At 36.5% G+C, this 24,386-nt stretch overlaps 1 protein-coding gene across 1 annotated transcript in view; it reads left to right on the top strand.

Moving 5' to 3' along the window:
* Window positions 1-900: 900 nt before the first annotated feature.
* Window positions 901-24,386, top strand: part of ZnT49B (solute carrier family 30 member 9) — a 168,165-nt gene continuing 144,679 nt past the window's right edge. The window contains exons 1-3 of the mRNA XM_090379907.1: window positions 901-1,431; window positions 8,891-9,028; window positions 13,833-14,036. Of these exons, the coding sequence (XP_090236033.1) occupies window positions 8,899-9,028; window positions 13,833-14,036 (334 nt within the window). The 5' untranslated portion in view covers window positions 901-1,431; window positions 8,891-8,898. The remainder of the gene's footprint in view (window positions 1,432-8,890; window positions 9,029-13,832; window positions 14,037-24,386) is intronic.

Raw genomic sequence — 24,386 nt, 5'->3', positions numbered from 1 at the left:
TCTCTCTCTCTGGGTTAAAAAAAAATTATTTTTTTGGCTGGTGCAGTATAAGCCTCAGGCTTCCTTGCACCATGTGGCTAATAATAATAATAATATGGTGCAAGGAAGCCTGAGGCTTATGCTGCACCAGTCAAAAAAAAAAAAAAAAAATTCCCGAGTTACCCTGAGAGAAATAGAGAGAGAGACCTGAGGGGACATAAAATCAAAACTGAGGAAAGACAGTTGTAAAATAGATGCGCAGAAATTTGCCTTTAGCCAGCTGATGATTAATTGCAGGAACAAACTTCTATCTGTCGTTGTGGAAGTTGATAGCTTAAATAAATAAATTAAAGGAGGAACTGGACAAACTTTTAGAGGGACTAGATGTGTGAAATTGTTTTTTTTTTTTTTTTTAGCTGATGCTACATAAACTCATACGCTTGCTTTCTTGCTTCACATGGGTGAAATGGAAACTTTTTTTTTTTTTTTTTGGCTGATGCTGTATAAGCTTGCTTTCTTGCATCATATGACTCTACTAATGCCGATGCTAATTTCTTGCTATGGCCGATTTGCTGGTTGCCATCGAGGCAGCATTTTTTTTTTTTTTTTTTTTTTCAAGGAATTTTGTTCTAAGTAGGATCTCTGATGTATCAGCCCATGAAATGGGCAAACTGCAAGAAAATACACACAATTTACATAACAAACTATGAGCAAATAATATATCTTAAACTGAAAATAATTTGTTTAAAATTATATTTTCAAAAATCGATTGTTTTTAAAACTCTAAATATTTGATCGTTATCCTTCAGGCTGTGATAGATAATAGTGTTATTGTTTGTGTCATCGTCTCATGGGTGTGGGGGCGCAGTGATAGGCAACAACAATTATTATTGAATGATTATGTGGGCTGCTGGTGTTTTGTAATGCATATTTTTTAAAGATGTATTGTATTGTACTGCAGTTACTGGTGACGGAAGAATTGAAATATGGACTGTACATGAAATAAGTGCTAAATTTCAACTGTACCGCGATATTTGTTAAATCTATAAAGTTTTGTTGTACGGTGTAATATTCAGTTTGCTTTCAACATCCGAATCTGTTATGCTGTCATTTGCTGTGATTAGTAATTTACTCTTTACTATCTATTAAATGAAAACTTTAAATGACGTCACTGCAAGTAATGCTTCACGTTTATTTCCTTCACGGGAAAAAGACGCTTTTGGAAGATTCATTCACCAGGGATTGTACTATCGGAAGAGATAATACCTCACAGGCTTTCGTATAATTAATTATTATTTGTAACCCTATGAGCAATTTAAAAACTTGAACAAGGAGAGAATGCATACGAAAATATTTATTGTTCGCATACATGAGTGTCTTGGTAATTGATTCCAGCTGTTTTACTTAATGCCCATAGCGAATCACTGCTACTGCTGTTTAGCAAATTCCCAGGTAGCTGTATAAATACAAACTTTAAATCCTTAATGAAATATGTTAAGACAGTTAAGTGGTTATTTTTATGAGCTTCTGAACAGTTTTTACCATCCTGATCGGTCATTAATACTGCCATAATTCAATTTGTTTTGTAGATTATCTGTCGCTCACACATAAATGTATGAGTGAGGTAGCTGATACTGAAAGCTTAAGAAGTTTAAATGGCAAAAATATATGTTTTATGCATTCTTATAAAATGCATCACTGATATTTTATTAAAAAAAAAAAAAAAAGCGTGGTGATACCTGTAAAAGAAAGCAACATTTCTGCATATATTCATTTGCATCTGCTTGTGACTCTTTTGACCCCCACCTTTTTTTTTTTTATATATATTTATAATTTAGTTCGTTTTGCACCCTGTGCACTTAACTAACTGTTGATACTTTTTTTTTAATAACTTCCCCCATTCCTTGTTTTCCTAAGAAACGTTAGTGCCAAGCCTGGATATTTTTTTCTAATAGGATGAGATATGAATATGTTGTATCTTATAAGTATTATTTTTGATTAAACATTAAACACAATATTTTTTTAAAAGTGGGTCAAGGCCAACCCCTTTACGTAGGCAAATAGCTTAATGAGTTACTCATGAGTGATTATAGGAAATAATTTTTGCATTGTTTATTTGGTCTCATTTGACTCTATCCTGCTTGAGAGATTGTAAGTTGGAATGATGGGTGAGATCCTTAACTGGATTGTAGAATGACTGCAGGACAGGAGACAAGGTTGTGATTTAGAGTTACTCTTCAGATTGGGCCAGTACTAGAAGCAGGGTCTTTGGATTGGTGCTGGGATTGCTATTGTTTCTAATTTGTGTAAATGACTGATGAAAGGATGCATTAGTAGAGGTGCAAGAAAGCAAGCTTATATAGCATCAGCCAAAAAAAAAAAACCCTTCCCATTTCAACTCTCCATTCAGTCCAAATACTTGTCTAGTTCTGCCTTGATCTTATTTAAGTTGTTGACCTCCACTATAACAGATGGAAGTTTGTTCCAACTATCAACCACCCTCTGGCTAAAGGCAAATTTCTGCACTGCTATTCTACAATTGTCTTTCCTCAATTTGAATTTGTCCCCACAGGTGAGTAATCTGAGCAAGAGGAAGAATTCCATCAACTTGCTCAAACCATTCAAGGTCTGCCTTATACACCTCAATTAGATCACCTTGCAGGTGCCTAGTTTCCAGATGCTGCAATTTGCAGAACTTAAGCTTTTCTTAGTAACAGCAACCCTTTGTTCCACTCATCAATCTCATTGCCCTTCTCTGTACTCGTTCCAGCAGCTCTACACCCCTCCTAAAATGAGGCCTCCAGACCTATATGCAGTACTCAATGTGTGGCCTGACCATTGCCTTATACAAGGGGAAAATGACCTCCCTATCCCTGATAGCAAAATTCCTGTATATCATTGACAAGACACAATCAGCTACCCTTGCAGACTGTCATGCTCTTGCACTGTTCAGAAAACTTCATATCTCACTGCACAGTCAGCCCCAGGTAATTTTCATTCTCCACTACCCTGAGTGTAGATATGGTTGATACATTTCTTTGGGGTTACTGCTACCCATATGTAGTACTTTACATTTGTCAATGTTAAACTTCAGTTGCCATCTCTCAGCCCATCTGCTCAACGTTTCTAGATTCTGTTGCAGTAGTATACTATCATTACTGTCATTAACAACCTAGCCAACTTTCGTATCATCTGCAAACTTAGATATTAATCCTGATATACCTTCATCAATATCATTGATAAATACAGAAAACAAGAATGGGCCCAATACCAAACCCTGGGGACTCGCTAATAACATTATTCCACAAACAGCAGTGTCTATTGATTACCACTCTGTCTTCTTCCACTCAACCATCCCTTTATCCATTGTAGCAAGTTGCCCTTAATGCCATACTGCTTCAATTTGTACAGTAGTCTTCCATGTGCAACAGTATCAAAAGCTTTCCTGAAATCCAAGTATATAATATCAGAATTTTCTTTTACATCCTTCGTGACCACATCATAGTATCCAATCAAATTTGTCAGACAAGACTTTCCCTTAACAAACCCATGCTGTGTCTGAACTATAACTGCTGTCTTGTCTAGATGATCCTGCATTGCTTCTTTAACTAGTGACTCCATTATTTTTTCTGGAACAGAAGTTAAACTAACAGGTCTATAATTACTTATGTCACCCTCGTGTATCCTCCTTTGTGAATTGGGGACATATTTGCACATCTTCAGTCCGTTTGGACCTACTCTGAGTCCAAGCTTTCATAATTATGGCTAAGGGTTTGCTTACTTCCTCATATTGTTCCGTATATTCTAGCATGTAATCATCATACCCCCCTCTTCATTGTCACTGCAGAAAATATGTAAAAATACATGTAGTCCAAAGACTGATATGTGCTGCATATATTTTATGTCAAATTCTTTGCACATCGATGAAACTAATCCCTTTTGGGATTAGTTTCATCACGGCTATTTTGGCTGTCTATTACTGCCCACAATGTAAATCCAATTTATCTGGTTATAAGTGTATAGGTCTTTAGGACTCGGATCCATAAATACACTTCTGCATATCGCAACCTGTTTTGTTTGATTAAAAATCTATTCTTAAATATCCATTTTGAAATCCGTTTATTGTTATTAATGACCTATGAATTCATCACATGCTACGGTTGTTTCACTATTATAATGAATTATGAAAAGTGAAACAAAGGTGCCAACAACATTAGAAATTAAAAAAAATATTAATTACGAAATATAGATACAACATAATAATTACACTTGTGCCACAAGTACAGCTACCAACATGGAAAGCAACTAAGAACAAAAAGCAAGTAATGATGTTAAAATTTTCCAATGATATCAAGATCAGGAGAATGCTTAATGAGCAGAGCCAAAATTTAACATTGTGTCCAAACTATTTCAATATCTTTAATATTCAACTCCAAAGTATTTTTATGATTTTATAAGCTGAAAGCAGATGTGCTCTACTTTTCCAGTATTAGCCAATAAGCCAAACCATGAAAGTTTGTTTGTTTGTTTGTTTGTTTGGAGCATTAGCAACTTAGGTCATATTGCTCCGGGGGGGGGATATGCGATGGTCATTCCCTGACCTTTCAGCATCCTCCGTATTTGGTGGTCACTGGCTCGAACCCTGGTCTAATCAAGAAGTGTGTGCTACGCACTGCTGCTTCTGCCCACCTGGCTACGGAGGCACCCCATGAAAGGTAAGTTATAAAGTTGCAGATAAGTATTCAAGAAGTTACATTCAATGCATTTAATGTGCCTACATTTTGTTTAAAAGGTCATGCTGCCAACACAATATTATGAGTGTATAATAAACTCTTTATTGCAATCATTATTGTTGAAAGTAGTATTACAGAATGTAGTCAGTGGAGAAATTTTGGAATCTCTCCGATGACTGCAATGTGTTTGTTGTTTTGCCATGAAAGAAAAATTGGAAAATCAAGGAACGTTGTTTTAAGATAGCTTTTAATATAGTAAACATAGATCCAGAAAAAATTTATTTAATATGGAAAGCAAAGGTTCATCTTAAACGACACCAAATTCTGTTGAGTGATCAAAAATATATAGAAAGATATTTCTCTAATTCTGTTTTTTTTTTTTTTTTTTCTTGTCCCTCGAAACACAAACAATTTCATGTTCTAGTTCCACTAAAAAAGGGATGGGTACTTGTTAAGTACTAGTTCATTTTGTTGTTGTTATTTGGTTTTTAGGAGCATTAGCAACTAAGGCCATATTGCTCCGGGGATATGCGGTGGTCATGGGCTCAAACCCCAGTCTAATTAAAAAGTGTGTGCTATCCACTTGCTGCTCCTTGCTACGGAGGCACCAGTTCATTTAGTATTAGCCATATAGTGCAAGGAAGCCACATGCTTTTTCTATGCCAGCCAAAAAAAATAAAATAAATAAAAATAAAAAGATACTGTAATATAAATAAATTACCTATGAATTTCCCTCCTCACTTAGGTAACCATCCAGCGGGGCTTTCAGTTTACCTAAGTTATCAGCCTTAACTACCCATGAAAGTAACTTATTCCAGTAATTGACAATTCACTGGGTATAAGAAAATTTCCTACTGTTTATGGCTCCAAGTTCTTGAATCATTTATAACAGTGAAAATTTTGGCTTTATTTATTTTACACATAGCATTTTACTATATAATATAGTAAAAAAAAAAACAAACAAAAAAAAACTTTCTTTTGTTAAAAAAAAACAAAAAAACTGATGAATAAAATTATATGGCTGCCTAAAGCTTGTTAAAAGAAACTAATACTACACGATTGTTATTCATGTATACCACATGTTTATATGGTCACCACCACTAACAGCAGGTTTGTGGTTTTTTTTTTTTTTAATTGTCCTTTATCATTGCAGATTTTGTTGACAAATCAGTAACATTTTATGTAAATAAATAAGCTTCCAACATTACCACCATAATGAATGTTTTTTGATCTGTTATGAAAATTTGATTGATATACGATTGAATGATTAAAAAATAATTTTCTTCAGAATTGTTAGTGAAAAGAAGCATAGTGATATGAGACAAAAATCAATAAGAAACAATATTATTTCCAACTTATTTGGGAACTGATACTACTCTATATGTATACAGGGTGATTCACTACCAGTGAGACAAACTTGCAGGAGGTGTAGGGGGCACAAAGACGAATCGGAATCACATAGCATTGCAGGGTTCGAAATGCCTTCATCATGCGGTAGAGGACATTGAACAGGAGGTCGCATGAACAGCGATCCCGCTGGAAGTCAGCATTTGCGAACAGTTTCTGTTGAAGAAACCAAGTAGCAAAAGTCCTCCAGAGTGGATAATCCACAGGCTCCAATGATTGGACGCATTGCAGATGGTATGAATATGAGCTCATTTGGTTTGTTGACAGTATCCTCCATACAGTGGATTGGGAAATACCCAATCGTTGGCCTATCTCTCGAGTACTCGTACTCGGAATTGCCTTCTGCAAGATTAGGACATTCTCCTCATTGTCTGGCGTCCTCGTCGTTTGCTCTCGATTCATGGTACCTCTTGTGAAACAACCAGTCTCGTGTAACCTTCTGTGCACACGTGCAAAAATCATATGATGAGGAGCACGCCTGTGCGGGAAACGTTCCTGGTACAAGCGCAGAGCGGCGTGCCCGCTACAGTCCGCAGCTCCATACGTGAGGTGCATGTCGGCCAGTTCAACGTTTGAATACTCGTCCATCCTACTGCCTTGGGAACCGGTTCGCAAATGCCGACTTCCAGCGGGATCAGAGGCGGATTTAACGGCTGGCGCACCGGGTGCGCGACCTGGCTCCCGACTTCGGAAGGACCCCTCAAAACTCCAACTTTACACTTTTTTCTAATGACACCAAGTTTGGTTTCATATGTGCAATTTTAATTACGTACAAGTTTACAATCGGCGGTAAAACCTGATAGTATGTTTATATTCACTTATTTTCATTATTTCATTACTACGCTGCATACTATACACATACTAGGCTACATAGGCCCCGCGCGGCTGCGCTACCGCTCATCAGAGCAATAGAATCGTATTTGCTCCTTTGTACTTACAAAGGTTCTCCTGCAGTGCAGACTTATGACATACGCAAATATGCATATATCATATATTGTTGAAATTATATTAAGACTAAATTAATTCCTGTTGTTATATCAGTGCCTGGATTTTCGTAGTTTATGAATAATTTTTGAATTTTAATTAATCATTAATTTATTGCACTATAACGAAAAATCTCTTCTCTAGTATTCTAATCATTCAGACTATTAAATTTTGTATTTTTCTTTTCATTGATAGGCTACCAATGGTACCTAGAAAAATGAAAAGACATCTATGAGGGGCTGAAAAAAGACGCGAATATAATATAATACATATATTATATTCAAATTTTATTGGAAATAAAACATTAATAGTACATAATATTTTTTATTTATTTAAAAAAAATGGTTAACATGTATTTTTATTTTCCCTATCTCTCTTTTTTAAGGGGCCCAATATTTTCTTCTGCGCCCGGGGCCTCAACTGACCTTAATCCGCTTCTGAGCGGGATCGCTGTTCACGCGACCTCCCGTTCAATGTCCTCTACCACATGAAGAAGGCATTTCGGACCCTGCAATGCTATGTGATTCCGATTCGGCTTTATGCCCCTACACCTCCTGCAAGTTTGTTGCACTGGTAGTGAATCACCCTGTATATACACCAGTGTTTAGCCTAATTGTATATACAGTATGGCTAAAACATAATGTAAAGAAACTTGCATCTTTTGCAAAAATTCAAACTTGAGAATTAACTTTAAATAAATTAATTCAAAAATTAATTTTAAACAAAATAGGTTTGGGTCTGTCCTTTTTTTATGTTTTTACTCTCCCAAAATGAATACTGGATCCACACTTGGAGACATAGGTCCATAGCATTTTCTTAGGTAGTTTAAACTTTATAATATCATAGAAAATTTAATCCTGTAGTTTTCATTAGGCAGAGTAAAACAAATACAAGTTTTAAAAGGAATTTGATATTTTGCTAATTACAATCACTGCTTAGTCATTCACTGTTAATTGACAAATCCAAGCTGATTATTATTATATTTTTCTGTATAGTTGTTTTGATTGTTAACTATAGAAATAATTTTGTATATATAAGTTGTATATATATATATGTTGTATATATACCCAACAAATGCACTTAGTTTCATCTGTAAACCCAGAATATTTTTAAATCCAAAATTATTATGAATTTCACTATAATTCTTTCTCATCTAAATTTTATGATATATGGATTGATAAACAGATGTACTACAAAATTTTCCAGCTAATCAGAACTAACTAGCAACAGGTGCTAGTTAGTTGGGCCCAGTCTATAGTACAGAAATCTAGATAATGGCCCCTTAACTATCCATTTGTAACCCATCATCATCATCCAAATGTATTATACCCACTGGCTGTACAGCTTATTGTGATAGTACAAATCAATCATTTGTAGCTGTAATTATTATTATTATCTCTTTATATAAGTTAATATAAATGTTTCAAAGGGATTGCTGCAAGACACCCTAGGATATTAACATGATGCACCCTTACACCCTCTTATAGTTGGTGAAATAAAAATTTTTAGTGAGTAATACTAAATATTTATTTTAAAAGAAATATAGGTTTTATTGTCCTTGAATGAAAATAATAGAAATTATTATAAAAACAACAAAATAGAAAATATAAAAGTGCAAAACAAGGAAGGCACCCTTATCTATAGCCCACTTAGCTCAATTGTCAAGGTGACACTGGCTTTCTGGGATGACAAATAGTAGACTATATATAACATATATTTACAAATTGTTTTCCAGTGAATCAGTAATATTTTTATATTTGTTCTTTATTTTTAACTCTGAAATGTAGGAAAGAGGATGTGGAGATTATTCTATCAGCACTATTCACGTGTCCCATTACAGACATGTTTGCGTTCATTTTTTATGTATGCAAAAGGACAGGGAAAAAAAGCTGCAACTGTAATACCATATACAGAAAGTTACAAAGGTATAGTAATATTTTTTTTATAAAAAAAAGTGTAAATACCTGAATAACGGGTTCATTTTGTTATTTATAGATCAGTGTCATGTTCAAATTGAAACCTTTTAAACTTATTTCTTTTGCATTACAAGAAAATTACTTTATTAATAGTGGCAAAATGTGCAAGGAAGTATGCTTATGCAGCATCATTTATTCAAAAACAATTAAATTGATGAAGAAATACACTGTTACACCAGTGCAAATATTAAGCAAGTCGATTGAAATGATTACAAGAAAACTAAATAACAATCACAATACCAGTACTTAATATCAAGGCACCATTTCAGAACTCATCTGAGTAATATTGTGAGGCCTGTTGGGGAAAATAATAGAATTAGAGTATTTACAGCCAAGACAAAACAGTTCTGCATAAGCTAAATTAATGGTAAAGTTATAACTATACTTTGTTTTTTAAAATATAATTTAGTAATAAATGTAGTTTTAAAATGTGGCAAATTTAGTCATCCTAATTTAGCTTTGTAATAAGCTAAATTAGGATTGATTAAAAGTAATTAAATACAATTAAGTGTATGGTAACAATATTATATTTTTCTTTTGTCTTTTTCATTGGCTTGCAAGATTTGGGATGAATCTTCTCTATGAAATGGAGTCAGTAATTATATTACCACTGAGAGGGGATCTCTCTCTCTCTCTCTCTCTCTCTCTCTCTCTCTCTCTCTCTCTCTCTCTCTCTCTCTCTCTCTCTCTCTGATTTCCCAGTAGTGGCCATGAAAATCTGGATAATGATAGGAGCTGTGAACATCAAACAGCATTTAAAATTCCCAGAAACAAAAAAAAAAAAAAAAAAAGTTTGCATGTTGATTGCATAGGATCATTGAATAACAACTTCATATTAATGGAGAAACAATTTATGCAATTCTGACAGGGTTAGGCAAATATAAAATTTGCATCAGGTTTGTTCTGCACTGTTTTGCAAATGAACAGAAGCTGCTCAGACTTGAATTCGATTTTTAAAAATCAAAAGCCAAAATGATGATGCTGGTTGCTTTCTTCAATAGCAAAGAAATCATTCACAAGGAATATGTTCCGTTTGAATGGAATATTTCACTGTCAGGCTGGGAGAACAGTTAGTAAAATAAATGAAGGTGAATTTTCAGTTATAAATGATGTTAGAATTAGTGGTCACAGTTGCATAGTGTATACGTCGTGAAATGGTGGGAGTCAGTCATAATGCCAACAATAAAAATGCTGGATGGGTCAAAATACTGGCATGTTAGGATGCTAATAATTGAAATACTGACTGGGTTAAAGCACCCAGTACTTCAAAATGCCAGCTGGTCCAACAAATGCCATTTGATTAAAGTGCCAACTGGTCCAAATGCAAACTGATCAAAACACTAATTGGTCAAAATACTGGCATGTTAGGATGCTGATTATTGAAATAATGATGCACCAGTACTTCAAAATGCAAACTGGTCCAACAAATGCCAGTTGATCAGAGTGCCAGTTGTCCAAATGCCAACTGATCAAAACACTAACTGGTCAGAATACTGCATGAAATGCTGACAGTCTATAATAGGTTAAATTGCCAAAAAATCAATGTGTGGAATTCTTTTAATTTGTTTCAACTGCTACACCATAACTTTGAGATTAAGGGTAGTGGCAAAAGGAAAATGGGAAAGTTACATAAAAAAAAGTTAATTTATTCCTGGTCCCAAGATTGTGATGATAGCCAACTAGATAAATCCCTTGCAGAAGTCAACAGAACCTAACTCCCCCCCCTTCATATTCTGCAGAAAGAACACCATGGCTGGGAATCATAATGAAGACATGGATATATATAATGGACTGAATGTTATCTTTGTTATGTGTATGTTTATTGCACAAGAAAAGCACAGTTTAATGCTTTTATTTTATTTGTATGGCACAGTCATCTTCTGTGCAAGACAAATATAATTGTCACCTGAAGACATTAATTTTCTTAAAACCTTTAAGTGGTAACTAGTAAGGCTGTCGCACTTAAGGAGAAAGGAGTTACATAAATATATATACTAATTAAAGATGAACAGAATTGAAAAAAAGTTAATTATTAGAAATTAGTCGTTAGATTAAATCAACCCTGAATGACTCTGTGATATCCCAGCTCTTTGACAATTGTAAAAGGAAGGTCAACATTGAGTTGTTAAATATCTGATTTGGGATGCATCCTCTCTGTGAAATGAAGTCAGTGATTATATTTCCACTGAGAGGGGATCTCTCTCTCTCTCTCGCTCTCTCTCTCTCTCACAGCCAGGGGAATCCCACATTGGATTTATGGTTGTTATGGGGGAGGGGAATGGAGGTATAATAATGCCAGTAATAAATTTCTCAGTAATTATTATCCTAGGTCTCTCTCATACTGGTGGTTTGTTTTGGGTTTCTCGAGAACAGAATGAAGAACATTTATAAATGATATTACATAACTGTTTAATTCTGTTCAGGATGGGACTCAATTTTAAGGATTTTGAAATCCTTATTTAAAAAAAAAAAAAAAAAAGAAGCAGATAAGAAAATACAAATTATGTGCTTCTCTCCCCACATAGGTAACTGTCCAGTTGACATTTGAATTTCTTCAAACTGTCAGCCTCAACTCTCTGCAGAGGCAACTTGTTCCAGTAATCAGCAACTCTCTGGCTGAAAGAAAACTTCCTGCAGTCTAGTCTAAACCTCTTTCCCTGTAATTATTTCTGGCCCCTAGTTCTGGAATTACTTATAAGAGTGAAAATTCTGACTTCATTCATTTTACTAACCCCTTTCAGAGCCTTATAAAATTAGGTCCCCTCTAAGGTGCCTGGTTGTCAAGCTTACATAATTGAAGGCTTTCCTTGTATTGTTGCTCTTTTACTGATCTCACCATGTTAGTCATCCATCTTTGAACCCTTTCAAGAAACTCCATGTCTTTTTTCAGATGAGGTCTCTATATTTGGACACAGTATTCCAAATGCAGTCTTACAATTGTCTTATACAGTGGGACTATGACCTCTATTTCTCTACAGAATATTGCTCAATAAATCATTGATAGAACACCATTGGCTGTCCTAGTCACCTGTTTACACTGCTTTGAAAACTTCACATCTGCCCATATTGTGACTCTCAAATCCATTTCTTCCTCTATTGGTTTTAATTCATCTTCACCAAGTGTATAAGTTATTTTGCTGTTGCTATTCCCCAAGTATAAGGCCTTGCATTTTTCTGCATTAGAACAGAGCTGCCACTTTTCTGACCATTCCTGAAGCCTGTTCAAGTCATTGTGAAGGAGCACTGCTTGGCAATGATCATTAACGACTCACCCATTCTTTACATTGTCTGCAAATTTTGATATCAATCCTTTTATCCCTTCATCAATGCTATTTATGAAATTCATAAAAAACAGAGGTCCAAGAACAGATACTTGGGGGACCCCACTTCTGACTTTATGCAATCTGAAGAATAACCATTTAATGACTTTATGCAATCTGAAGAATAACCAATTAATCAAAATCCTCTGCCTTCTACCCTGAAGTCCATTTTAGAATTTTTCCAATGATCCCAACATATTCCAGCTTATACAGTTAACCTCTCACGAGGAACTACGACAGATGCTTTGCTAAAATCCAAATAAACCATGTTGAAATTATTTTCTACGTCTAGCTCATTAGTAACTGTGTCAAAATAGCTTACCAGGTTAATTAAACATGATTATTCCTTAACAAAACTATGTTGTGGGTGTGTCCTCCAAAATGCAGTTTCTATCTAAATGTCCCTGGATTGCACTCTTAATCATTGCCACTAAGATTTTCCCCACCAGTGAAACCAGACTAACAAGTCTGTTGTTACTGACTTCATTCTTAGAACTGCCTTTATGTATTGGCGATATCTTGGCACTTCTCCTATCCAAAGGAATCTCTACTGAGCCAATGATGCCCTCATAATTAACATCAGTGGTTCGATTCACTTTCAAACTGTCTTTCTCAAAATTATCAGGTATGTGCCATCAAATATAGGAGCCTTACTTACCTCTGGACTCAAGTTTTTCTAATAAACAGTCTTCTCTAATTTCAGTATCAATAATTTCACCTATGGTGCAAGAAACTGCAGGTATAACTAATAGCGTTGACCTTCAGAAGTTCATCTTTAGTCACAGTGTTCATTCACAGTCTTGCAAAATTTAAAGTAGAAAGAGTAATGTACGTAGTTTTTATAGACAAGTTTTTTTTGTGTGTGGATGCAGCATAAGCCTGTCTTATGCATTGTACCTTTGCTTGTATCTTTTGGCCTTACTGATATTTAATCACTGCTCTTTCTTGTTTTGTGTCATCTTCCTTTGTATTTTGCTTAAAGTTATATTTCTATTTTTATGTTGACCTTAAACCAGATTGAGTATTTTTATTGTAAACATAATCAAGGAACATGGATTTCTGTTGATAGTTTGTATTCTGGTTTTTTAAATTCATGAAGATATCAAATACATCTCCCAGAGATATATTTGATGTTGTTCGAATCTATGTTTGAAAGATTAGATTATAAAGGTGAGTCAGCAGACATGAGGAAAACCGGGCTCACAGGAAATGTAATAGGTGATCTTCTCTGTGCTATTTGTTTGAACATCAAAGTTAATTTAGGTTTTATTGCATTTCTAATAATTTAGGCTTAATGATAATGCTTTCTGTTAATTTACGGAGAATGAATAAATTATTCACCTAGATAACCAATTTCCTTAGATAACTAATACCTAGATAATAAAAGGATTTTTAGAATTTTCAGAAGTTAATTTTTTTTTATTTCTCTGCAGATAAACATGTTGCATTTTCTTTCATTGGTGCTTACCATTCAAGTAATAGAATTCTTCATAATTCCTGTTTAAAACAAACTAATAATCAGAATAATGGATCAAAAACAGGAGCCAATAAACCAGAACATATTTCTCAATCAGATCAACAAGTTCGAGCAAAAAAAGATGAACCTGTTAAACCAACAGTAGAGGAATTGGCCAAAGGTATGTATTATTAAAAATATATATACAAGTAGTTTTTTATTTGCTGTTTTACCACTACCTTGCATTGTACTGACTGATATTGCAAATTAGAATCATTATTATAGTTGTGAGTCTCTCTCACTCACACATCAGATATCAACTGCTCTGGATAATTAGCTTTATTTCCTTCTTCCCATTTCTTAAAATGATATTTTACAACTTGAAAAATTCTTTTCTGCTTCCATTCCTCTTGAAAATGATATTATATACTCTGTATATACAGAGTGTCTCAAAAATACATGGCATAACTTCAGGAATGAGTTCCTCATATGTAGACAGTAAAAATATTTTATATCAACATAGTTCCAGAAATGCTTGGTTTCCGAGTTTTGAAGGTCTGTCTATGACACTTAACTGTTCACATCACCTTATAGTAATTGTTCAAAATGTCCACCTTCTGCCTGAATACAGGTCTCACATCGACGTCTCATAGACTCGTGAAGACGATGCCAAATTCCTGGCATGTTTCGTATTGTCTCACAACCTGCCACAATTCGATTGTGGAGAGTTTCTACATCAGCTACCAGAGTCGAATACACCATTGACTTTAAATGGCCCCACAAAAAGAAATCTAGTGGGTTTAAATCAGGTAAGTGTGGAGGTCAGGCAGTTGGTCCACCTCTACCTATCCACCGACCAGGAACACGAGGAGTAAAGGTCCCATGTTCACAAAGGCGGCAATGGATACCTTCAAACATTTTCCTGTCTGGACATCTTTGTTCTGGAAACCTTTTGTGGTACAAATGACGAGCCTCCAGAGCATTGCTGTCCGCCAAACCATAGTGCATATCCACTTGCTCCTGATTTGAGTACATGGTTGGAATGGAAAACAACCAGGTTCTGTCAGTACCTTGTGATGAAGGAAATCACCTGCGGGAGATAAGACATTCCGGTTAATAAATCGGGAACCAAGCATTTCCAGAACTATGTTGATATAAAATATTATTATTGTCTACATATGAGGAACTCATTCCTGAAGTTATGCCGTGTATTTTTGAGACACCCTGTGTATTATTTACTAATGATATTATATACTCTGTGTTCTTCCTTTATATTTCCCTATGTCATTTCCAAAATGCAAGATTGAAAAGCTTCATTAACCTTGAAATGTTGTGTTTTTAAATATGTGATTACATGTTGGTATTCTTTCCTGTTTTTAAATTTATTTATGGTTTTATATTTTGATTAGCTTTGTATTTGGTTTTATGTTATGTCATTTTCATTTTAACTGTTTTGCAATATATAATTCAATGATGCCTCATTTGAACTAGGTAGTATTGTTTAAGTAGGCAAGTACAAATGTATACAGTCTTTTAATAACTAAACCTATTTAGGTTTCTGATCACTTATCAATCATTGGCTAAGGTAAAGAAAGCCAACACGAGACCTACTGGAAACGTTGACTAACTTATCCGGAAAATTAGTTTCCCGATATGGCACTGCTCACTCCTTAAACAGACAGTAGGTGTTATCGCTCTGGAGCAGAAGTCAAGAACGATATATTGATTGACAGGCAGGCGTGGCAAACAATGAAATGATTGGTGGTGGGTGTGACAGACGACAAGCTACTGTGTAGTCATTGGTTCACATTATGATGTGTATTTGTGAGTAAAGAATGGTGCATAATTAGTTTTGTAATGAATGGTAAACAGGTAATAGTAGCAATGAGTCTTTTAAAGATGGAAGAAATTTGTAAGAAAAATAAAACATTGCTTGATATTTTGATGAAAACTAAATTAATAAGACCAAAATTGTACTGTTTTAAATTAATTGAATCACGAACAGAGTCGTGGAAAGTTTTGGTATTGTAAAAAATATTCTGTGCGAGTTTCTTTATTAAAACAGTTTTATGGAAAATACAAAACTTCCATTAAAAAAGATAATGTATATTATATACTTTTGGTCAATGTGCATGCCAGTAACTGTGACAGCATTCCATCTGGAAATTTTGAAAGTAACGGCAATTAAGTTTTATAAGAAACTAAGAGATATTTGTGAATTGCAGTTGCTAAAAAAAATCCATTAAGTTGGGTGGATTGGGGAAAACTGTAGAAGCAGACAAAACTGTATTGGTAAAACTAAAACATCACAGAGGACGAAATTTAACTGCTAAGAAGAAATGTGTGCTTGGAGTATTTGAAAGAGAATCAAATTCGTCTTCATGAAATTCATAAAAAATCGGAAAGCAAAAACTCTTTTACGCATTATTAGAAAAGCAGTGAAGAAAAATACTACCATCATAACAGATGAATGGTGTAGATATAGGCATATTATGGCCTTAGGAAAAAAAAATTACAAACATTTAACAATGAAACGCAAGGAACATTTTGTAGATCCACATACAGGAACACATATGAATAACAGCGAAGCCCAGTGGAAGAGACTAAAAAGTGTGACTAAAAGACTACATGGCAGCTGTAAAGATAAGTTGACGGGTCACATGAATGAAATATTGAATGAAATTCAATATTTCATTCGGTCCTTGAGGTTGTCACAGACATTCTCTCAGATATGCCAGACAAGCTGTTCTTGCTACCTGGGAGTCTAAAACGCTGATGGAACTGATATTCGGGTGATACTCAAGTCAAGTGGACCCAATTTCGGCGTAGTCCGGACGGTCTATGACAGCCAAATCCTCTGCTTGCACCTTCACGATGGTGGGACTGTTAGTAATCCTGGGTATAACCTTCATGCACAAGTACATGGTGGGTGACCACCCAGGTGTGAACCAACTTAAGCAGGGGTCGAGGTGTGGCGCCCACACCACATGAAGGAACGCCGCCCCTCTATGTTACCAGGCAGTACTAGGTGGTAGATGACTCTTATCAACCGGTGAAATACCACCACTTTGCTTATTGGAGGCTTGAAGTGGTGGAACCCATGTTTAGTCTCTAGAGCTAAGTTCCGGCCAACCCTTCCCTATCTCTTCCATCATGCAGTATGATTGATGATTTTTGAGGTTATGATGAATGTCGTGGCGAGATCCAATATTCCTTACATTTCGAGGGTACAGCTCTAAAACGGTGTTCGCAGGCCGGCCGCTAGATAGTACACCGGACCAAACCTATTGGTAACTCTCTAGGAGGCTTCTGGATCAGCTAGTGTATAATCTTGCTACCTCTACTCTGCCAGATAGTGACTGGAGGGAGTCCGAGTAGTGTGTATATGGGGAGCATTGTCGAGGCCACGTTATGTCAAGGATTTGGGTATATTCTTACCACATGTACGCCATATCCAAAAATTTCATTACTTCATACAGCATGTCCCACCCACTTTTTCTTACTATTGAATACACCATGAATTGTCAAAATAATAGAGCAAGCTTATCTGCGAAAAGATCTAAACCTCCCAAGGACTTCCTAATTCATTTCACAAATATACGTGGTCTCAATTCCAATCTCAACGATATCCATTTCCACTTGCAGTCTTCCAAACCCCATGTACTTTTTCTGACTGAATCTCAGTTATCAGTTGATTCAACTACTGCTCATCTTAGATGTCCAAATTATTTGCTGTATGATTCCTTTCGCCTCAAAGGTGGTACTTGTGCATATGTCCGTTCTGATATTCCCTGTCAGAGACTTGGCAATTTGGAATCTCCTCTCTTTGATCTTCTCTGGCTTAATATCTCTCTACCTCATTGTGTAAAATTCATCTGTTGTCTCTACCGTTCTCCCAACTCCACTAATCACTTGGAGCTCTTTGACTTCCTCTCTTTGCAACTTGACTTTCTCCAGTCCAACTTTCCTAACAGTGAGGTAATTTTCCTTGGTGATTTTAACGTTCACAACTCCAGCTTGCTTCCGTTTTCTAGTCACACCGACCCAGCAGGTTGAGATGCTGAGCAATTAAGGCTTTTGCAATTACTAATGACCTAGCACAGATTGTTCATTTACCTACAAGAATACCGGACAATCCTAATCATACAGCCAATACGCTTGATCTTTTTCTCACAAACAACCCTTCTAAGTATAAGGTTGAAGTGAGAGGTCCTTTAGGCACTTCAGATCACAACTTGGTGATTGTCTCTTCTCCGATGGAACCTTTATCTCATGGCTATTCCCAACCTCGTATTGTTTGGCATTACAAGAATGCAAAATGGGATGACCTGCGAGACTTCTTTTCTTCTTTTCCTTGGTCTGATTACTGTTTCAAAACTTCTGATATCAACGTTTGCTCAGATCGTGTCAGTGAAATTATTCTTGCAGGAATGGAATCCTTTATCCCACACTCCACTTTAAAATCTCGTCCTTTATCTAAACCTTGGTTTTCCAATAAATGTGCTAAGGCTGTCCAAGAGAAGAATGTTGCATATCGTAATTGGCTTGTTTCTAATTCTTCAGTTTCATTTTCTGCCTACACCAAAGCTCGCAACAATTGTAAAGCAGTTATTAATCAGTCCAAACTAGAGTTTGAACAGGCTAAGAGTAGGAAACTTGCTTCTTGCCCTAATGGTAGCCGAGCATTCTGGTCTCTTGCCAAAGCTATTGGCTGCAACTTTTGCCCATCTCTTTTCCCACCTCTGTCCAAACCAGATGGTTCTGTTGTCACTTCAGCCAAGGATAAAGTTGACCTGCTAGCATCCCATTTTTCTTCGAGCTCATGTATTAATGATCTTGGTAAAACACCTCCCACCATTCCTAACACGCTCCATTCAATGCCTCCTGTAGTCTTCCGTCAAAAGGATATCAGAAGGATTTTGACGAATCTTGATGCTAAGAAAGCTCCAGGTCCCGACGGTATTTCTCCACTTGTTCTCAAAACCTGTGCTCCTGAACTTACTCCTATTCTTTGCCGCCTTTTTTCACTTTCTTATTCCAAAGGTGTTTTTCCTTCTGTTTGGAAATTTGCTCATATCCAGCCAGTTCCTAAAAAGGGTGACAAATCCCTCCCATCCAATTATCGTCCCATTGCAATTACTTCTACTCTTTCTAAAGTAATGGAGAAATCAATTAACCGCCAACTCTTAAACTACCTAGAAACCTTCCGTCTGATCAATGATCGTCAGTATGGATTCCGTCAGTGTCGATCCACTGGTGATATTCTGGCTTATGTTACCCATTTATGGACTAATTCAATGGAAAGGTTCGGTGAAACACAAGTAGTTGCTCTTGACATCTCAAAGGCTTTTGATCGTGTTTGGCATAAAGGTCTTCTAAACAAGCTTCCATCTTATGGTTTGCCAACTGTTTTTAGTAATTGGTTATCCAGTTTTCTCTCTGATCACTCGCTGAGGGTGATGGTAGATGGCTCTCTGTCTTCTAACTTCTCCACTAATGCCGGTGTCCCCCAAGGTTCAGTTCTTTCCCCCACTCTTTTCCTCTTGTATATCAATGACCTTCTTCCATTGACTGGAAATCCTATCCATAGTTTTGCCGATGATAGCACATTGCATTCAACTTTCCATTAAAGAAACCTTGTCCAGCTCAATCAGCTTCAAGTTCTCGAAAATCTGCTGCCAATTCCTTAAATGCCGATCTTCAGGTAATTCTCCAGTGGGGCAAAGACAACTTAGTTGATTTCAACCCTTCTAAAACTCAATCTTGTCTTATATCTCGCAAAAAGGATTCTTCTGCTCCTATGCTTATCTTTAGTGATACTCCGATTTCTAGGCAAAATGATATATCTCTTTTGGGGATTACCCTGACTTCTAATCTCTCTTGGCACAAGCACATTACAAATATTGCTTCCTCTGCATCTAAAAAAACTTGGTTTTCTCTTTCGCTCTCGGCATTACTTTTCTTCCAAACAGCTGCTCACTCTGTATAAACCGCCCTGCCATGGAATATTGTTCCCACATCTGGGGTGGTGCCCCCAAAACCTCTCTCAGGCTTCTTGATTCCATTCAGAAGAGGGCAGTTAGGTTAATTAATGATTCATCTCTAACAGAGTCTCTCTACTCGCTTTCTCATAGACGCACTGTTTCTGCTGCATGCCTCTTCTACAGATACTTCCATGGGCACTGTTCTTCTGAATTGGCTTCTATAATTCCCGCTCTCTCTTTCAAAACAGTCCGAACATGTGCCGCCACCAGCCAACATCCATTTACTGTCCAACTTCAAACCCACAGAACCAACTTTTCATCTTCCTCACATATTCATTCAACTGCCGTTTTCTGGAACAACCTTCCTTCATACGTATTTCCTGAAAATTACAATCTACAGAAGTTCAAGTCCAATATCAACAAATATCTTCTTTCGTCTTCTGAACCTCCAACCCAAGCACGGTACTAAGTACTATAGGTTCTAACCTCTCGTGTTTGGGGTTCTCATAAAAAAAAAAAAAAAAAAAAGAATATATGTATCATCAGATTTATGGGAAAAACCATGAAGATTCTTTTCAGAATATTATTACTCAAATTGCAAATAGCTATTGAGGCCCAACTGTATGATTTGTATTCATATATATATATTTTTTTTTTCTGAAAAAGTTCCGTTATGTTAATTTTTGTCCTTTGTTATGTTTTTTTCTCATTATTAAAAGCAGATTTTTGGAGTTCTTGCTATATTATTCATTTAGGTTTGCAGGGCCGTGCTGAGCCATTTTAGTACCCGAGGCAAGGTACTAAAATTTACCCTATTGTTAATCATGGCAACATTGGCAATTATTTAATCTTTCTTTTGGCGTCCATTTTCAACTTTTAGTCTGAGGCAGGAGCCTCATTTGCCTCACCCTCGACACTGCTCTGTAGGTTTGGTTACGAAAAAAGGAAAAGATTTCTTTATTTTGTCATTTTATTTCATAACCTGACCTTAAATGGTGGGTTGGGAAATAATATAAAAGGTTTCCTTTATTTCGTGACCTAACCTTAAAGGTTAGGAAATAATAGGAAAATAAAGAAAGATTCTTTTTGTGTGTGTGTTTTTTTTTTTTATTTGGTAGTTGTTGGCGCATCGGCTTCTGTGGCCATAATGCACCTCCGAAGGTTTTTGCAGTACTTTGATCCAAGCCCGAGGCGGGATTCGAACCCGCGACCTTTGGGTTGCTAGGCAGGCACTTTACCCACCCGGGGTGGGTGTGTGTGTGTGTGTGTGTGTGTGTGTGTGTGTGTGTGTGTGTGTGTGTGTGTGTGTGTGTGTGTGTGTGTGTGTGTGTGTGTGTGTGTGTGTGTTGTGCATATGTAATATGTATATATATAGTGTGAATAGCTATTGAGGTGTTGATTGACATTATGATATGGTGCCTCCATGGGCAGGAGCAGCAGTGCGTAGCACACACTTCTTGATTAGACTGGGGTGTTTGAGCCCGTCACCACCAAATACGGAGGATGCGGAAAGGTCAGGGAATGACCGCCGCATATCCCCAGAGCAATATGGTCTTAGTTACTAATGCTCCTAAAAACCAAATAATAACAACAACAACATTATGATATGTGTGTATCCACACTAGTGTCTTTAAAAATACAGTAATAAAAAATTAATATTTTGTTAATAAACAATTTATGTGCTAGTCCACCCATGATTTTAAAGAAAAAAGTTCAGGTTACCCCTCCTCTTCAGGAGGGGTTGAAGCTCCCATGGAATTCAAATGGGGGTAACCTGACCTTTTTTCACCATTATGGAAAGCATTCATTAGGGCATGTGCAATTGGGGCAAGTGACCATTAGTGCTTCTGAGATTAGGGCAAGGAATACTAAACCGAAGTTATCGTCTGTTGTGTTCATGCACCAGTCAGCACATCGTTTGCCACACCTACCTGTTAATCAATATATCGTTCTCAACCTGCTCCACACCAATAACACTTACTGTCTGTTTACCGAGCAAGCAGCACTAGAATGCAATATCAGGAAACTAATTTTCTGCATAAGTTAGCCGACGTTTCCTGTGGTTCTTGTGTTGGCTTTCTTTACCTTCACCCAATCATTTTTTACGGGTGTGCCATTGTTTATGAAGCTTCATATACAAAGGTGAGTCAAATGGATGAAAAAGTTTGATTTTCTAAATTTAAATTATGTGCTGCCACAATTGTAGATTTGGATTGCTACCAATGCTTCTACTGAAAATGCTTCTACAACATTGGATTGCTACCAATGCTTCTACTGAAAAATAAGCCTTATTGGCTATCTTGTAATAAAAAATTAATTTTTTATTACTGTATTTTTATTTTTAAAGAAATATATACAAGATAGCCAATAAGCCTTATTGGCTATCTTGTATATGCAAGTAGTAGCAACAGACAATATGTTATTTACTGTTTTGATGCATCCAAGCCAGGATACATCAAACAGGAAGGTGCATGTATATCCCATTAGTGTATTAAAGGAAATAAAACTATAAATTTAACTATTTTGGTCTATAAAATTAACTCAAAAAGAGGGAAATCACATTTTTGTTAATCTAACTCTCTCTCATTTTCTTTTCATTTTATCTAACTTTATTTTCCATGCTTTGGTCACTACCTGATAACACATCCTTGCCTTTACATGTGAACCTGTTCTGCTCAGCATTTTTTCTAGTGAAAGGACAGTGTGTGAATAATTTCCCACCTGGTTGCAAGAGAAACAGGTGAGAGGTTTCCTCTGTTTGAGCTGAGCACCATTGGAGATTTTAGCTAAGTTGGCTTGAGCAGGCTGAGCATTCTCTTGTGCACTGAAAACGTTGTTATAACATAGAGAATAATAGCCATTACTGCATGGCCTGCATAGATTGCATCTAAGCAGACATTCTCTTATTCCAATCCACCTAAGCTTTCTGCTTTTCAGTGTTTAGCTTCACTTGCTGAATGGTATAATTTAATAAGTCCTTTTGTGTCTGAAGTGGAGCAATATCTGCAGTGGTGCTTACTAACCCTTCTATTTCTCTAACCTCTCCTGGGGCAGTTTTAAGACTTTCTCTTTTAAAATGGCAACCCTAATTTCTTCTGTGGTGCTTAACATGAAGATGCAATATATTAGTCTCTGACCAAATTCATTGTCCACATCAAAGGGATCAACTTCTTGACTCAATAACATAATTTTATTTGGCAAAATGTAAAGCTGCTTACTTAGGACTGTGCTTTGTGGCCAAAAATCTAGGAATAGCCGAAGTCAGCATCTCCTTTCTAGAAAAATCTTTAAGATATGCTTCTCTGATATACAGAATGAATCAGTGTCTCAGCTCAGGCAAGAAATATAAGAGAGCTCTGGCATTGCCCCTAAATGGTTGCAGGAAACTCAATTCTGATTCCTGAGAAGTCCTGGATCACTGAATCTGGATTGAGCACACGAGCATGAAAACTATATTGATGATGAGATGTTATGTCAGCATCCATATTAATAGAAGAAGATATAATTGTCACAAGCAGCTAATAAAATATTTAAATTTCATCAAAAAACTATATACATACAGTGGAACTTCTCTATTACGAACTTCTATGTAACGAATTTCTCTATATTACAATTTTTTTCGCAAAACATTGCACCTTGAAACAAAATTACATGTAAAATTAACCCCATATAGCGAAGTGACGAATTTTTAAAAAAAAATTAGTAAAAGCATTTTTGAAGTGAAAATTTATTTTTATTTTGTTACACAGAGCATTAATAAAACTACAATAAATAAATTAGCTTTCGGCTGGGTGGCAGCCTTCATTGGATTAAAATACTTGAATGGCAGTTGGAATAGAGATGCACTGCCAGGATGGTGCGTGAGGCACGTGTTTAATTGTTTGTTGATGTTTGTGGCTGTGACGTATGGTGGTGACGTGACCAGCGTTTGTCTATGGATAGAATTACTGACTCTGTGATGGGATTAACTTGACAACCACTGTTCCTGTTCAAAGCAGTGTCCGAGCATTTTATATTTAGCGATTCCAACCAGGTACGCCTCAGGTAATGGTGGGACCTGTCCACAACCACGACATTGCGGTGTGGGTCGATGTCCTGGTGGGTTGTCCAGACATGCTCGGCGATAGCTGAGTGTTCTACATCTGCCAAACGGATCGCCCTTTTATGTTCTGAGAGACGTTTCTCGAGTCGACGTCCAGTCTCTCCAAGGTAGCAGCTCGTGCAGTCACGGCAAGAGATGCGATAGACCAAACCACTCTGTAGAAGGGTGGGGACAGGTGTTTTTTATGTTGGAAAGGAGAGAACGCAGTTTCTTGCCTGGGAGTTGGATGCACTTTATCCCATGCGATTTTAGGATTCTACCAATCTGCTGTGACAGGTTGGGGTAGTATGGGATGAATGCCCTCGTGGATGACTCGTCACTGTTGGCGTTGCTGTTGGTCGTGACGTCGCGTGCTTGTAGATCACACCTGTCAAGGACATCGATGGGGTAGCCACACCTCGTAAGGTCTACTTTGACTCTGGTGATCTCTTTGCATCTTTCATCT

This window comes from Mastigoproctus giganteus, chromosome 8, assembly GCF_048544385.1.
Source record: "Mastigoproctus giganteus isolate SK-2022 chromosome 8, ASM4854438v1, whole genome shotgun sequence".
NCBI lineage: Eukaryota > Metazoa > Arthropoda > Arachnida > Uropygi > Thelyphonidae > Mastigoproctus > Mastigoproctus giganteus.
The sequence above is the reverse complement of the archived record's forward strand: the minus strand, read 5'-3'. Positions and strand labels throughout refer to the sequence as shown.